Source organism: Vigna umbellata, chromosome 5, assembly GCF_029865625.1.
Source record: "Vigna umbellata cultivar VRB3 chromosome 5, Vumbellata_1.0, whole genome shotgun sequence".
Lineage (NCBI taxonomy): Eukaryota > Viridiplantae > Streptophyta > Magnoliopsida > Fabales > Fabaceae > Vigna > Vigna umbellata.
This window is the reverse complement of record NC_142169.1, coordinates 59,854,549-59,870,750: the sequence shown is the minus strand read 5'-3', so window position 1 is coordinate 59,870,750 and position 16,202 is coordinate 59,854,549. Positions and strand designations below refer to the sequence as shown.

The following is a 16,202-nucleotide window of genomic DNA, read 5'->3' as shown; positions in this document are numbered from 1 at the left end:
CTCTGCCGCTCTCCTTCTCTGCCGCTCTCCTTCTCTGCCGCTCTCCTTCTCTGCCGCTCTCCTTCTCTGCCGCTCTCCTTCTCTGCCGCTCTCCTTCTCTGCCGCTCTCCTTCTCTGCCGCTCTCCTTCTCTGCCGCTCTCCTTCTCTGCCGCTCTCCTTCTCTACTGCTCTCTTTCGTACATTTTTGAAGTTGAAAACCTAGTTTAGTTATTTCAAGCTTGGTTCATACAATTTGTATGCTCCAGCTTGAGGGGTGTTAGAAATATTAAATCTTTTATCTTTCAGTTTATCTTTCAGTTAGTTTGTTAATATTTATTATTTGTATTTTGGGCTTAGCCCATATTTTTTCTATTATAAATAGAGAACCCTATGTGTGTTTAACACAAGGAAGATTAATTCCATATATAATTTTCATTATGTTTAACAAACACTTTTATATCTTTTAAGATTTGAGATAAAAATTAATTTAAATAACGTTTAACATAAGATTCTAAAGCAGTGAATATCTTAAATACAAAATATTATAAATTTTAAGACGTGTGTTAAATTCTTATATATGGAAAAACCAACTTGATTTACGAGAGTTGTTGGATGTAATTAAGAATTAATTTTTTTATATGGTTTCTATTTAAAGTCGAGTTCTACACTTGCAACTTATGGGTAAATTCCAAAAAAAACGGTTCAAGAGAATGACTTAGGAGTGGATACAAGTTGTGGGCAAAGTCATTCCAAAAAAATTTCCTCAATTTGTCAAAAACTTCTTGAATTGTTCAATTTATCTGATATTACTTCGTGTGATGAGCAAATCATCAACGTATATACACACCACCACCAAATTAGCTTAATCTTGGAATTTCACATACACTCTATATTCTACTCAGCTTTTTCTATACCCATGATTCAGCATGATTGCATATATCCGCTTTTTTTTACTTATTACCTTCTCCCTACTAGAAGTAACAAGAATAACATTTTAAAAATGTCAAATTGGGAAACACTTTCAGAATAGAAAACCTAAACAAGGAAACAATTAACCTAAGCAAATAGGAAAACCAAACAAAAAAACAGAAAACCATGACCAAAGAAACCATTTCCCACAATAAATGTGTCGCAACCTGTCAGACTCAAAACAGAACATGTGTATATCATCTTCATCACACCGACACCTACACATACACATGCTACAGAACCTTAACACTTTCTCTGTTCACTACGTCCTTATAAATTAGGATCTCCAAATCCACGTCTATTCAAAACGCAGTTTCCAAAAGCCCGTTTGAGAGAATGGCTTCGGGTGAATACAGATTTCCCCCTCAGAAGCAGTACACACAGCCTGGCAAAGAGTATCTGATGAATCCACCACCCCAATATAGCAGTCCAGATTACAAACCATCCAATAAACTTCAAGTATATATGCATGCACTGATTGATCTCAAAGTACTTTTTTTTATCTGCTTATGTGCTTAATCGGTTTATATATTTTCAGGGGAAGGTGGCTGTAGTAACTGGAGGTGACTCCGGAATCGGAAGAGCGGTGTGTAACTTGTTTTCATTGGAGGGTGCTACTGTTATCTTCACCTATGTGAAAGGACAGGAAGACATAGATGCCAGAGACACACTTGAAATCATCAGAAAAGCTAAGAGTGTCGATGCCAAAGATCCAATGGCTATAGCAGTTGATTTGGGTTATGAACAGAATTGCAAGAGTGTGATCGATCAAGTCGTTAATGCTTATGGCTGCATTGATGTTTTGGTCAACAACGCAGCTGTGCAGTTCCAGAGTGATTCCTTGGACGAAATTGATGATAAAAGACTGGACTTGGTTTTCCGAACTAATATCTTTTCCTACTTCTTCATGACCAAGTAAGAAAAAAGGCAAATTTAATCTTACAAAAATTTTGCATGTAAGATGATTGTATATGCAATCTAAAAGTTTAACACTCGTGGCATCTGAAAATGAGTACACAGATATGCTCTGAAGCACATGAAGGAAGGAAGCAGCATTATCAACACGACATCAGTGGTTGCATATCAAGGATTCGCAACAATGGTAGACTATGCATCGACGAAGGGTGCCATTGTAGGGTTCACAAGATCCCTTGCACTTCAGCTGGTGAGCAAGAGAATTCGAGTGAATGGCGTTGCTCCTGGACCTATCTGGACTCCCTTACAGGTAGCAAGTTTGACAGTGGAACAAATTGTGGTGTTCGGTTCTGATTCCACAGCATTGAAAAGAGCTGGACAACCCATTGAGGTTGCTCCTTCTTATGTCTTTCTCGCCAGCAACCAGTGTTCCTCTTACATTACAGGCCAAGTCCTCCACCCAAACGGTCATGCATCTCTCTTATGCTCATACTTACAAAATCTGTATATTTAATTTCATAACAAAATCATGAACAGTTTTTCATTTTTTTGTGTTTTGTAACTCTTTTCGTTTTCATATTTTCATGCAGGTGGAATCATAGTGAATACATAATTGTTGGATTGAAGAATAAAGATACTCAAAGTTTATATTGGTTTATGTGATGTATGTCTTTGCTGTTTGTTTTTTTATATTCATAAATTATGTTACGTGTGTAAAGTAACATTGTATCGATGTGTATGAATAAATGTTTATGGAGGAAGATTCTGGTTGAAAAGCGAACAAGTATTTGTATTACACTATAATAAAAATACTAAAGTTAATTGAAGTTTACATAGAGACATTATTATTAAAGGCTTTTGAAAGTTCTGAATGTTTTTGTGTCTTAGAAAGCTGCTAATTATCTACTTGATAGAGTGTTTTTTTTTTTTTTTTTTCTTCTTATTATGTTAGACAATTCTTTCTCTCGACTTTTATCTCTTAATCCTGCGAATAAGAATGGTTGGAAATTGGATTATTATTAGTAATCGAATCATGTAGAGCACTCCAACCATTTGTTTTGATGTCTATGGCTTTCTCACTTTTGTTTTGTAAGATCTTTTGAATTAATAACATCAGTTTCCTTTCACATCTTCTTTTCTCTTATTTTGCTTTTTTTTTTCTAATTCTTCTCTTTACTCTTCTCCACATTGGTGTGTGCTTAGCGCACTCCAACAGCTTGTTTTTATGTCTATATACATTACTTTCTTTCTTTTGTTTTGTGAGACTTTTTTGAATAGATGACATTAGTTTTGTTTTACAACTTGCACAAAAATTTGAATAAGTGGCTATTGATATGTTAACTAGGGGAGGAAGAGGTTGATGAAAAGGTTTTTACTTGTTTTTCTCTACAAAGACCATTAAAATACCATTAATAAAAGTAAAAGAGAAAAATGTAATAATTAAAATTAGAAAAAAAATAATATTCAAAATAAAGAATATTGTACCAAACTAAAATGCCTCTGCATAGTCAAAATATTGAAATTCTCTCTCTAATAAAGGATAAAAGTACTTCGAGGTGTAATTTAGTTTTGTAAAATATTCAGAAAAAAAAAACTAAACGGTTTAATCAATGGTTATTTAATTCTTTAAATATAAAATAAAAAATTAAGTTAAAAATTTAAATAAAATATATCATAATAATTATATTTATTAATGAATTGTGATAATATCCATTAAGAGCATAATTTATGAATTATAAGAGTCATAATATATGAACACATTCTTGTAAAATTTTATCATTAAAGTACACTGGTACAACTTAAAAAATAAGATTTAAAGTCATAAGAATAAAACAATAGTTTTTTATTTATTTTTATCAATAAACAAATAAAAATAATAATAAAGCCCTTGTAGTAAAGTAAAAATTGAAATGGAACCACAAAATTAAACTAAATTAAAATTTGAAAAATCACATGCAAAATAATAAATTAATATCATGCAAAATTTATAACTTGTAAAGTAGAAACTTCTAAAATAAATATTTTTTTAATACTTTAACAAACACTTTTTTTTAAGTGTTAGGACTAATTCTTAAAATTACCAAACATACACTAAAAAATTGTTATTTAGAAGAGGTTTAGAAATTAATTTGTGAAAATTTTTATCCTCTAGAAATTAATTTGTGCGGGCTTTCCAAACCTCCACCATTAGTAATTATTAAGTTGTGGATGTTTTTATTGATTTCTAGTATTTAATTTATATTGTAGAGAATTTTTGTGTAAAAATATTCTATTAATATTTTTATTTTATAGAGGTTTCAAACCTCTTTTATTTATAATTATTCACTTGCGTTCATAATTTTTTAATTTAATAAAATTTATTTTTATAATAAAAAATAAACAAAATGTATAAAATTATAAAATACATAAAAATTAATCAAAATTAATTTTATTGATGATTTAAAATAAAATATATTATTAAAAGCAATGTAAATATAAAAATTCAAATACATAACATTTAAGGAATATTACTTGATTAAAAAATCTAATACGACTGAAAACAATCAAACCAATTAAAAACATATGAACTAATCTAAACAAAAACTCCAGTAAAGATAAAAGTTTAACATCACACCAATGACTTGACATTTACTTCCTATCATGCCAAGTAAAACAACTTCATTTTTCAACTACTTTCCTTAAATTCATTTCTTCGTCACTACTTTTTTTTCCTTTTCATACTCTAGATGGGTACTTTTAGAACTTCACTCCCTTGTAGCCATTAAGATACAACCATAACAATATTATTAATGAACTTGCTATAAATTTACACAAAGAAGGATTAAAGAATTTTCGTATTTTCTGAATACATAAAGATTGGGTAAGTAATATTTGAATGATAAAATTGAAATCATTTGTGCTTACTCATATTTTCTGAACACAAAATGATTGGATAAATATATATTTTTGACCAATTTTTAGCCTAATAAAAATAATTCAGTTTGCAACAAAAGTAGAAGTTCCTCATTGGGTTGAATCACCTTTTCTCCTAAACTATGCAACTAAATCACCATTGTCGTATTATGTATTTGCTTTGTTTTTTTATTGGATTAATTAGTGAGGTTGACTTAATACCTAGACCAAATTAATAACAAGGATTGAAATGCATGTAGTATATGACAACATTCTACTTGATTGTTCGACCATAAGACACTTCAACTTAGTACATGCGCTGAAAAATGATTTTTTAATAATTTCTTTTTACAATAGTTATGTGATGGTATTGATTCTTATTGATCCATTTCAAATATATATATAAGATTCTTATTGATCCATTTCAAATATATATAAATATATATAGTATTGTCAAAAGATTATTATTAAAAAACAATTTAAACATAGTTCATATTTAATTGATGTGAAACGTATTTCATGTGAGATGCAAGAGGACCAATAGAAAGTGTACCATAGATTTAAAGCTTAACAAAAAGAAACAAAAAAAAATAAGAAGAACACTTTATCAAGTAGATAATTAGCAGCTTTCTAAGACACAACAACATTCAGAACTTTCAAAAGCCTTTAACAATAATGTCTCTATGTAAACTTCAATTAACTTTAGTATTTTTATTATAGTGGTAATACAAATACTTGTTCGCTTTTCAACCAGAATCTTCCTCCATAAACATTTATTCATACACATATCGATACAATGTTACTTTACACACGTAACATAATTTATGAATATAATAAAACAAACAGCAAAGACATACATCACATAAACCATAAACTTTGAGTATCTTTATTCTTCAATCCAACAATTATGTATTCACTATGATTCCACCTGCATGAAAATATGAAAACGAAAAGAGTTACAAAACACAAAAAATGAAAAACTGTTCATGATTTTGTTGTGAAATTAAATATACAGATTTTGTAAGTATGAGCATAGAGAGATGCATGACCGTTTGGGTGGAGGACTTGGCCTGTAATGTAAGAGGAACACTGGTTGCTGGCGAGAAAGACATAAGAAGGAGCAACCTCAATGGGTTGTCCAGCTCTTTTCAATGCTGTGGAATCAGAACCCAACACCACAATTTGTTCCACTGTCAAACTTGCTACCTGTAAGGGAGTCCAGATAGGTCCAGGAGCAACGCCATTCACTCGAATTCCCTTGCTCACCAGCTGAAGTGCTAGGGATCTTGTGAACCCTACAATGGCACCCTTCGTCGATGCATAGTCCACTAGTGTTGCGAATCCTTGATATGCAACCACTGATGTCGTGTTGATTATGCTGCTTCCTTCCTTCATGTGCTGCAGAGCATATCTGTGTACTCATTTTCAGAAGTCACTAGTGTTAAACTTTTAGATCACATCTTATTTACTTAGAGTATATAAGGAGATGCAAAGATGTGAGCTTAAATTAGGCTCTTGTCTTACTTAGCCATGAAGAAGTAGGAAAAGATATTAGTTCGGAAAACCAAGTCCAGTCTTTTATCATCAATTTCGTCCAAGGAATCACTCTGAAACTGCACAGCTGCGTTGTTGACCAAAACATCAATGCAGCCATAAGCATTAACGACTTGATCGACCACACTCTTGCAATTCTGTTCATAACCCAAATCAACTGCTATAGCCATTGGATCTTTGGCATCGGCACTCTTAGCTTTTCTGATCATTTCAAGTGTGTCTCTGGCATCTATGTCTTCCTGTCCCTTCACATAGGTGAAGATAACAGTAGCACCCTCCAATGAAAACAAGTTACACACCGCTCTTCCGATTCCGGAGTCACCTCCAGTTACTACAGCCACCTTCCCCTGAAAATATATAAACCGATTAAGCACATAAGCAGATAAAAAAAAGTACTTTGAGATCAATCAGTGCATGCATATATACTTGAAGTTTATTGGATGGTTTGTAATCTGGACTGCTATATTGGGGTGGTGGATTCATCAGATACTCTTTGCCAGGCTGTGTGTATTGCTTCTGAGGGGGAAATCTGTATTCACCCGAAGCCATTCTCTCAAACGGGCTTTTGGGAACTGCGTTTTGAGTAGACATGGATTTGGAGATCCTAATTTATAAGGACGTAGCGAACAGAGAAAGTGTTAAGGTTCTGTAATTTGTATGTGTAGGTGTCAGTGATGAAGATGATATGCTTTCAGTCTGACACGTGGCAAGACATTTATTGTGGGAAATGGTTTTATTGATTATGCTTTTCTTTTCTTTTTATTTGGTTTTCCTATTTGTTTGGGTTAATTGTTTTTCTAGCCTTTATATGGTCTAATATTTATTTTGATTCTTATTTTTGTATTTTCGTCGGTTTTGTTTAAAGTAGTTTTAATTTTTTTAATTTTTATTTATTTTGGTTATTTTTTTATTATGGTTTAGGGTTTTTTTTTGTGGTGTGAGATTGTTCGAAGATAGAGATGTGGGAGGTTGTGACGGTTACTTGAATGAACTCGCAGTTCATGTGGAGTAATAAAAAAGATATTACAGAAGTTTAATAATACATATTGGATGAGACTATAGATACACTAATTAGAATAATATAGTAAAAATATATTAGATGAATCATTCCATACGTTGATTAGATGAGATTTTGATAAATTGATCATACCAATCTAGCAATATATATTAGACAACTCATTCATATATTGATTTCACAAGTTGACAATATATATTAGATAAGTTTTTTCATACACAAATTAGACGAGTCTATTAATACACATTAGATGAATATGTTCATTCTCTGATTAGATTAATCTTGCAAAATACATTAGACAAGTCTATTCATACACTAATTATACAAGTCTAAAAATACACATTAAACGAGTCTATCCGTGGAATAATTACACAAGTACTTTTGTGCATAAAACAAGTCATTTCATGCATTAATTAGACGATTCTAAGAATGTACATTAGGTGAGTCTCTCCCTATGCTGTGATTAAACGAGTCTTGCAACATACATTAGATGAATTTGTCCATAAACTTGATTAAATAAGTCTAAGAATACACATTAGACTAGTCTGTTTATAAACATTATATGAGTCTATTAATATACATTAAGCAACTCTATTTGTTCTTTGATTAGATCTATCTTGTAATACACATTAGATGATTTTGTCCACACATTAGATTAATGTAGTAATACACATTAGATGAATGTATGTATATAATAATTAGATGAGTCTAACATTAGATAATAGACAAATTTGTTTTGATGTATTAATCATACAAGTTTAGTAATACATATTAAACCAATATACATTATTTATATTTATAACGAATATATTATAAATGTTTTTGCATAGTTTATCCTTGGTATTTTTAGAAGGTTTATTCTATATTTTTTCACATGTTATATCGTATGTTTACAAAATATACTCTTTACAATTTTACATATATATTGAATTTATAATCAACAAATTTTCCCGTTAAATCTATTCAAAATTTAATATAACTTATTTTTTCTTCAACCTCTAAATATCTTTTAATATAATATATATTTAAATATTTTTTTAATATAATATATATTTATTAACATAAAAAAACTCATAAAGAAACATTAATTTGTGTATAGACACAAATTTAACTCACAGATCAAATAACTCTATCTCTTCCTACAAATCATAGAATTATTATCAAAGGTACATCATTAAAATCACTAATCGGTAAAGAACCTAATGAAAGACGTGGATGATACATACGATAGAATTAAGATCACGTGCATCAGAAAACATGAAAAATAGAGAAAAAGAGCATAAATTAACTTGGTCTTTTACAAAAATTAATAGAATAAAAAAAAAGATCTTGTCATAATGATCACTTAGACACTTTCTGATCTTCAAAGAAATGACTCAGCAGTTAGAACATTAAGAAAAGAATAGAGATGATAAAAAATGAGTTTTAAAAAAATAATGTGTTTTAAGTAATAAGAATCGTTAACAGGAATTTAATTTATACTTCTAGTTCTATAACATTAAAATAACGTAATCTCATCGTTTAAACACGTTATCAATTTTATTATTCTATTTCTAACTCTCACAAGAACTATCTAGAATAATAATGAGGAAAAAAAAAACTTTATCAAGTAGATAATTAGCAGCTTTTTAAGACACGAAGCAACATTCAGAACTTTCAAAAACAATAATGTCTGTATGTAAACTTGAATTATGTTCGAGAAACCTTGTGAAAACATCTAGGATACAATACAAATACAAATGTCATACAAATGAAATCGATCGGAAAAGAAAACTGGAAAATAATTAATACAACATTAATGTAAAAAGGCAGTTAGCTATGATAATCATTGCACATAACTTGTGGTTAATAACCTGATTTTAAGTTATCTTACCACTTGTGGTGTCTTTATTTACACTTGTATTATCTTTATACCACGATGACTAGTATTTGTTGTATGACTTTTCACTCTACAGTATCCTTTTCTCTCTCTCTCTTTTTAGGTGAAATCAGTATGGTAGATATGAATTCTAACATTTTTCCCCTCTTTTTAAAGTGGAATCATTATGGAACATTAATACTCATTAAATGAGATTATAATATATGTGATACATGTTATTTGGCTCTTATCCATGTGAATTATGTTTTGAAGAAAAAGTAACCTAGTAACAACCGATTATGAACGAATACTTGTCTAAAAAATAAGATTATAATAGAAAGGAAGTATAAGTGTTTCTTTTAAATGATGAAAAACTAAATTAAATATTTTCTAAATGTGATTATTGTGTTAGATATCTCAGCTAGATAAGAGATAAGTTAATTTATAATATATAAATAAGGTAATTTTGACTTAATAAGTTTATTTTATAGAAATGAATTTGATTTAAACTCATTATGATCAATTTCTTTTACTTTCTAATATTTAATAAAGGGTTTTCAATAAATATTTTGAAATATCAAATTTTATATAAAAACATATAAATTCGAGGGAACTAAATATATTAAATTAAAAATAATATTATTAATTATAATATTTTAAATTATATACAATTTTTTATATAGAGTTTCAAGACCTATCAGACAATTAAGACTGATCACTGTTGATACTTTACATATAAAATAAACATGCATATGGATTTCAGAACATGGTAATCTAAATCTAAACTTTTCTATTTCACAATAAAAATTATATTTTTAGAATTATCTTTTTTTTTATATCTTCAAAATACTTTGATTTTACTGTATTAAATATTTTCTAATATATTTTAACAGATCAAAATCAATGTATATCAATATATTTTAAAGAGAAAATAGAGAGATAGTAAAAAAAGAACTCATGTAATTAATAATCCAATTTTAATACATATGGTTTCAAGTTTGTGTGATGATAAAGATCATGTCAATTCTTTTATCAATTAAACCCAGAAGTGTACAAGTTATTGAAGACTGGTTTTGTTGGTTTCGTGTATGAAACCATTTTCTTTATTCTTAATTTTTGATTCATGCTTTGAATTTTCCATCGCGTCCATTTCATATTCCATTAATGATAACTCAAGAACTGAAAATTGTGTTAAACTGTTTGACTTTGGTGACAAGGTATTAAATTGAGTTATTAAGATACTTAACTTAAAGGCTCAAATTGGACAATGATATATGGATTGTGTTTAGGTTTATGCTTATAATTTTGGATCTGTAAATTGACTTTGAAAATAGTTATCCTATTTAGTCTAAATAATGAAAACTATACCCTTTATTAGTTTAATTCTTTTAAGTATATATTTTAAAGTGTAATGTTAAAATAATATAAAAAGTTTTATGATGAAAGAAACTATGTGCAATAGGAACAGAGAAAAATGATTACAGAATTGTATCTACCTACGTTAGAAAAAGAAAAAGAGAATAAAAAATTTTAATGAACATTTTAAGAATAAAACATAATATAAAAACTGAAAACTAAAAGTACCATTGTAACAAATACTATTTATTCTAACATAACAAAAATATTTGCAAAATACTATTAAAAGCTCTGGTACAAAAGTTAATATCCAATGTTTAAAAAAAAGTATAAAAAATTACAGTAAACGTAACTTACTTAACGACAAGAATTTAATTTTATAAAAGCTACTATTATTAACGTAAAACTTATAGTATAAATTGTGTAAAGTGATATAATGAGTCGTTCAAAATATATATAAAAAAAACTCTCAATGTATCAGTTATAAAAGGTAACACTGAAATATATGAAATAACACGGAACACTAGAAAAAAAAAGTTTGAATAGTATTTTTAAATTTTTTTAGAAGTTACACAGTTGTTATTAGACGTTTGTGTTTTAATAAAAGTATTTTGAAAAACGTTTTAAGTAAGTAATAACACAAGTATTTTATACTAATTTACTCAAAAACTTTTAAGAGGTTTTACTAATCTTATTCAAAATTACAACAGAATGCAAACCACTCTTTGAGATATACAAAATATTTTGACTATTTCTGATCTTCTAGTCAATCCTAACTGGTATAAGTTTAATCACTCCTAGTATCAACCCTAAACAACTTTGTCGAACGTTTAACTCTTCGGAACTAAACAATACAAGTGTTTTAATTCTTTTCAGAATATCTAACACAGTCAGTGTTGGTTTACAAGTACAAATTCTGATAACTCTCAATGAGAGGATAAATACAATACAAAAGAAATCTGAGAATTTGTGGAGATCTTTTTTTTTCTATGAAGAGACTCGACGTAAGCTTATTGAAAGAATAAATGTGTAAGGGTACAATGATAGCAAAAAGTTCTTGTATTCTCTTGTATGAGTCCTCACTTTATAGATCTCTTCAAGAGATGACCGTTATTCAGAGATAGTGGACTTTGTTGAAAGTAAGTGGCTTCTCGTATGAAAATATGTATTTTCTGTGTCTTAGGAAGAGCATATTGCTTTCACAATTAGAACTTGTACGGATATGATAGGACATAAAAACATTAGGAAACATTCTAGCAATGTTTTTCTATCTCACAAGTTATCTTGGTACAATACTTTTGAGTATTTCTTGATATTTTTAATATCTACACAAATAAAAAAAAAACATAACAGACAAGTTAAAGTACGTACATATATTTAATAATCTATATTAAGTGTTGAGGCATGTTTCGTTTCCTATAATAAGCTATTAGTGCAAGTATGAGTTTTTTCAAGTAGAGACAATTAATAATATATATATATAGGTTATGACTTCTTTTTCTAGACGCGTGCACATCATGATATATCTTGTAAGTGTTTAATATAAATGTTATGTATGCACATTGTCCAAACTATATATCTCTAAACAATATGGTTAAATGTTATTTATTAAATTTTAAAACTCAATATGCTAAACAATTTTTCTCTTTAAACAGTCTTGTCTTAAAAAAAATATATATGCTAAAATACTTTTAACAAAAATTAATTATTAAAAATCATTCAAAAACCAAATGGAAGTAATTACAAAAACATAATAAGCTTATAATTTTAATCAACCTAAAATGTTATTTTAAAATATAAGAATATATGCTGATAATGGTATAAGTATATAGTGTTACTTGGTAATTATTATTAATAAATTTTATTTTTATAATTTTTTTAAAAGTAAGTAATAAAAATAAAATTATTAGAGAAATAAATATTAACTATTATAGAGTTATTTTAAAATTTAATTTTAATTATATATTATATTTATTTATTTAGAAATATAAAATTGAAATGATATCTTTTTGAAACATTACATATCTAAAACATAAGATATTTATTTAAATTAAATTTTTAAAAATATCAAATTTATCTAATTTTGTTTCTGTAATGTTATTTAAGATGTATTTAAAATTAAAATTTTACATGAATATATATTAAAGACTTAATATTCTCATAAAATTATTTAAAATTATAAAATAAAAAATATCTGCTAATGTAAAAATAAATCTATAAATGACGAATTTGTTTAGATAAAAAGGATATCAGATAGTTATTACGTGCCACCTTCCCTACTGGAATTAATAAGAACAACATTTTCAAAAATGTCAAATTGAGAAAAACTTTTAGAAAACCTAAAAAAGGAAAGAGTTAGCAAATAGGAAAACCAAACAAAAAAATAGAAAAGCATGACCAATGAAACCATTTCCCACAATAAATGTATCGCCACGTGTCAGACTCCAAACAGAACATGTGAATATCATTTCATTACACGACACCTACACATGCACATGCTACACAACCTTAACACTCTCTTTGTTTACTACGTCCTTATAAATTAGGGTCTCCAAATCCACGTTTAGTCAATAAATCTAGCAATCAAAACGCAGTTCCCAAAAGCCCGCTTGAGAGAATGGCTTCCGGTGAATACAGATTTCCCCCTCAGAAGCAATACACACAGCCTGGCAAAGAGTATCTGATGAATCCACCACCCCAATATAGCAGTCCAGATTACAAACCATCCAATAAACTTCAAGTATATGTGCATGCACTGATTAATCTGAAAGTAATCTTTTTAATCTGCTTGTGCTTAATCGGTTTATATATTTTCAGGGGAAGGTGGCTGTAGTAACTGGAGGTGACTCCGGAATCGGAAGAGCGGTGTGTAACTTGTTTTCATTGGAGGGTGCTACTGTTATCTTCACCTATGTGAAGGGACAGGAAGACATAGATGCCAGAGACACACTTGAAATCATCAGAAAAGCTAAGAGTGTCGATGCCAAAGATCCAATGGCTATAGCAGTTGATTTGGGTTATGAACAGAATTGCAAGAGTGTGGTCGATCAAGTCGTTAATGCTTATGGCTGCATTGATGTTTTGGTCAACAACGCAGCTGTGCAGTTCCAGAGTGATTCCTTGGACGAAATTGATGATAAAAGACTGGACTTGGTTTTCCGAACTAATATCTTTTCCTACTTCTTCATGGCTAAGTAAGACAAGAGCCTAATTTAACCTTACATCTTTGCATCTCCTTATATACTCTAAGTAAATAAGATGTGATCTAAAAGTTTAACACTACTGGCTTCTGAAAATGACTATACAGATATGCTCTGAAGCACATGAAGGAAGGAAGCAGCATAATCAACACGACATCAGTGGTTGCATATCAAGGATACGCAACACTAGTGGATTATGCATCCACTAAAGGTGCCATTGTAGGGTTCACAAGATCCCTTGCACTTCAGCTGGTGAGCAAGGGAATTCGAGTGAATGGCGTTGCTCCTGGACCTATCTGGACTCCCTTACAGGTAGCAAGTTTTACAGTGGAACAAATTGTGGTGTTCGGTTCTGATTTTACACCAATGAAAAGAGCTGGACAACCCATTGAGGTTGCTCCTTCTTATGTCTTTCTTGCCAGCAACCAGTGTTCCTCTTACATAACAGGCCAAGTCCTCCACCCAAACGGTCATGCATCTCTCTATGCTCATACTTACAAAATTTCTATATTTAATTTCACAATAAAATCATGACCAGCTTTTCGTTTTTTGTGTCTTCTAACTCTTTTTGTTTTCATCTTTTCAGGTGGAGTCATTGTGAATACATAATTGTTGGATTGAAGAATAAAGATACTGAGTTTATATTGGTTTATGTGATGTATGTCTTTGCTGTTTGTTTTTTACTATTCATAAATTATGTTACCGTGTGTAAAGTACATTGTATTGTATCAATGTGTATGAATAAATGTTTATGGAGGAAGATTCTGGTTGAAAAGCAAACAAGTATTTGTATTACCAATATAAATGTCTATTTTTTTTATGCAAGTTTTAAATAAATCAAGTATATTGAATATTTGTTAGATTCTTCAAATACAGTTCTGAATAGAATAATCAACCTACATATTCTTTGTGATTCTCCGCTGCACACTTTTTTTTAAAATATTATATATAATGAAGTTCATTACAATATTATCAACATAAATACCATTTGTTGGAGATCAAATCGAGATTAGGCCAAATATTTATGTATTAATAAATCTTTCTTTAGTGAGTTGATTATGTAAACGTGAGTTCAACTTAAACTTGTTACATTAATATGATATTATTAGTTATTTAAAAAAATAGTTAAGCCTCAAACCTATATGTTACACTTGTTAGTCATTTTCAATGTCAAACAGATTTCACATCAATTAAAGATTACGTCAAGTAATTGATAGAACGTTCCTAACGGTTAATACTAAATACACTTTTACATTCATTTGACACAGATTATAAAGATAAAATAATCATAAAAGTATAAACTTTTGTATTGTTTCAAGAAAGAAGAGAATAAAAGTAAATAAGAATAGTATTAAATAAATGTAAAAAATTTATGTGTGTCAAAGAATCATTAACATGTACAAAGATATCTAGTAATCAAACAATCATGTAAAATGTTCATATATTATTACATTGAGATGCTGAAATATTGAATGATCAAGCGACCGTAAAATAGTTATAAAAATACGAATATATGTTATTAATTTTGTTTGGATATTAAGTCATCCACACTAATTAATCCAATTAAAGAAAACATTACAAATACATAATATGAAACAATGGTGGTTTATTTGTAAAGTTTAGGAGATTCAAGCCAACGAGTAACTTCTGTTTTATTTGGAATTGAATTATTTTTATTCAGCAAACAATTGGTCAAAAATATGTCTGGTATAACATTAATGAATTAGCCCTAAGACTTATTTGGTTGTTGTATAAATTAGTTTAATCAATATAGAAAAAGTGTTTGTTAAAGTATATAAAATATATTTTCTTTTAGATTATATCTTTTTCCATTATATATATATATATATATATATATATATATATATATATATATATATATATATAATTTCAGTTCTATTTTTTACGAGAATACAAAGTTTATGTAACAAAGTTTTATTATATAAGTTAATTTATCAACTACTTGTTAGTTTATAAGCCAGATATGTGATTTAGTCAAAAACCAGTACATTGAATTAATAATTTTGAAAGGAATTTATTTTCGGAAATTTCAAATTTAATTTAAAATTTAAAATTGTTTTTGTTTAAACGTAACATATAAATTAATATTTTTTATCAACATATACTTTTGGTTTTATTATCATATTATATACATGACATTAATTTATTATTTATGATTTTGCATATAATTTTTTAAATTTTAATTTTTGTGAGTTCCATTATGTTACTATTCTTTTCAATTTTTACTTTAATGTAAGGGTTTTATTATTTTTTATTTTTTATTGATAAAAATATATTTATAAAATAAAATAAAAAGTATGGTTTTATTCTTATGACTTTAATTTTTTTTAGTTATACCAGTATATTCTAATGATAAAATTTTACTAGAACCATGATATTATGACTCTTTTAATTCATACATTATACAATATATATGTTTTTATTATATATTATTATAGTTTA

At 28.4% G+C, this 16,202-nt stretch overlaps 3 protein-coding genes across 3 annotated transcripts; 2 read left to right on the top strand and 1 right to left on the bottom strand.

Annotated features, from left to right (window-relative positions):
• The first annotated feature begins 1,258 nt into the window (after positions 1-1,258).
• Positions 1,259-2,736, top strand: LOC124824124 (glucose and ribitol dehydrogenase-like). Its single transcript, XM_088091486.1, has 4 exons — positions 1,259-1,408; positions 1,488-1,864; positions 1,970-2,331; positions 2,455-2,736. Exons 1-4 carry the CDS (start codon positions 1,286-1,288, stop codon positions 2,475-2,477), a joined length of 885 nt encoding a protein of 294 aa, XP_087947612.1. The 5' UTR covers positions 1,259-1,285; the 3' UTR covers positions 2,478-2,736.
• A 2,700-nt stretch (positions 2,737-5,436) lies between these two features.
• On the bottom strand, positions 5,437-6,906 carry LOC124824125 (glucose and ribitol dehydrogenase-like). Its single transcript, XM_088091526.1, has 4 exons — positions 6,737-6,906; positions 6,281-6,657; positions 5,806-6,167; positions 5,437-5,684 (listed from the first exon to the last, which is right to left on the bottom strand). Exons 1-4 carry the CDS (start codon positions 6,899-6,901, stop codon positions 5,662-5,664), a joined length of 927 nt encoding a protein of 308 aa, XP_087947652.1. The 5' UTR covers positions 6,902-6,906; the 3' UTR covers positions 5,437-5,661.
• Positions 6,907-13,143: 6,237 nt separating this feature from the next.
• Positions 13,144-14,348, top strand: LOC124824127 (glucose and ribitol dehydrogenase-like). The gene is made up of 4 exons (XM_088115908.1): positions 13,144-13,279; positions 13,357-13,733; positions 13,847-14,208; positions 14,326-14,348. Exons 1-4 carry the CDS (start codon positions 13,157-13,159, stop codon positions 14,346-14,348), a joined length of 885 nt encoding a protein of 294 aa, XP_087972034.1. The 5' UTR covers positions 13,144-13,156.
• The last annotated feature ends 1,854 nt before the right edge of the window (positions 14,349-16,202 follow it).

What these genes read in the sequence shown, in the direction of transcription:
- LOC124824124 (XM_088091486.1), top strand. Translation starts at nt 1,286, where the DNA reads ATGGCTTCGGGTGAATACAGATTTCCCCCTCAGAAGCAGTACACACAG. An exon ending in AACCATCCAATAAACTTCAA is followed by an intron (nt 1,409 to 1,487) that starts GTATATATGCAT and finishes ATATATTTTCAG; the next exon opens with GGGAAGGTGGCTGTAGTAAC. An exon ending in CCAAGTCCTCCACCCAAACG is followed by an intron (nt 2,332 to 2,454) that starts GTCATGCATCTC and finishes ATTTTCATGCAG; the next exon opens with GTGGAATCATAGTGAATACA.
- LOC124824127 (XM_088115908.1), top strand. Translation starts at nt 13,157, where the DNA reads ATGGCTTCCGGTGAATACAGATTTCCCCCTCAGAAGCAATACACACAG. An exon ending in AACCATCCAATAAACTTCAA is followed by an intron (nt 13,280 to 13,356) that starts GTATATGTGCAT and finishes ATATATTTTCAG; the next exon opens with GGGAAGGTGGCTGTAGTAAC. An exon ending in CCAAGTCCTCCACCCAAACG is followed by an intron (nt 14,209 to 14,325) that starts GTCATGCATCTC and finishes TCATCTTTTCAG; the next exon opens with GTGGAGTCATTGTGAATACA.
- LOC124824125 (XM_088091526.1), bottom strand. Translation starts at nt 6,901, where the DNA reads ATGTCTACTCAAAACGCAGTTCCCAAAAGCCCGTTTGAGAGAATGGCT. An exon ending in AACCATCCAATAAACTTCAA is followed by an intron (nt 6,658 to 6,736) that starts GTATATATGCAT and finishes ATATATTTTCAG; the next exon opens with GGGAAGGTGGCTGTAGTAAC. An exon ending in CCAAGTCCTCCACCCAAACG is followed by an intron (nt 5,685 to 5,805) that starts GTCATGCATCTC and finishes ATTTTCATGCAG; the next exon opens with GTGGAATCATAGTGAATACA.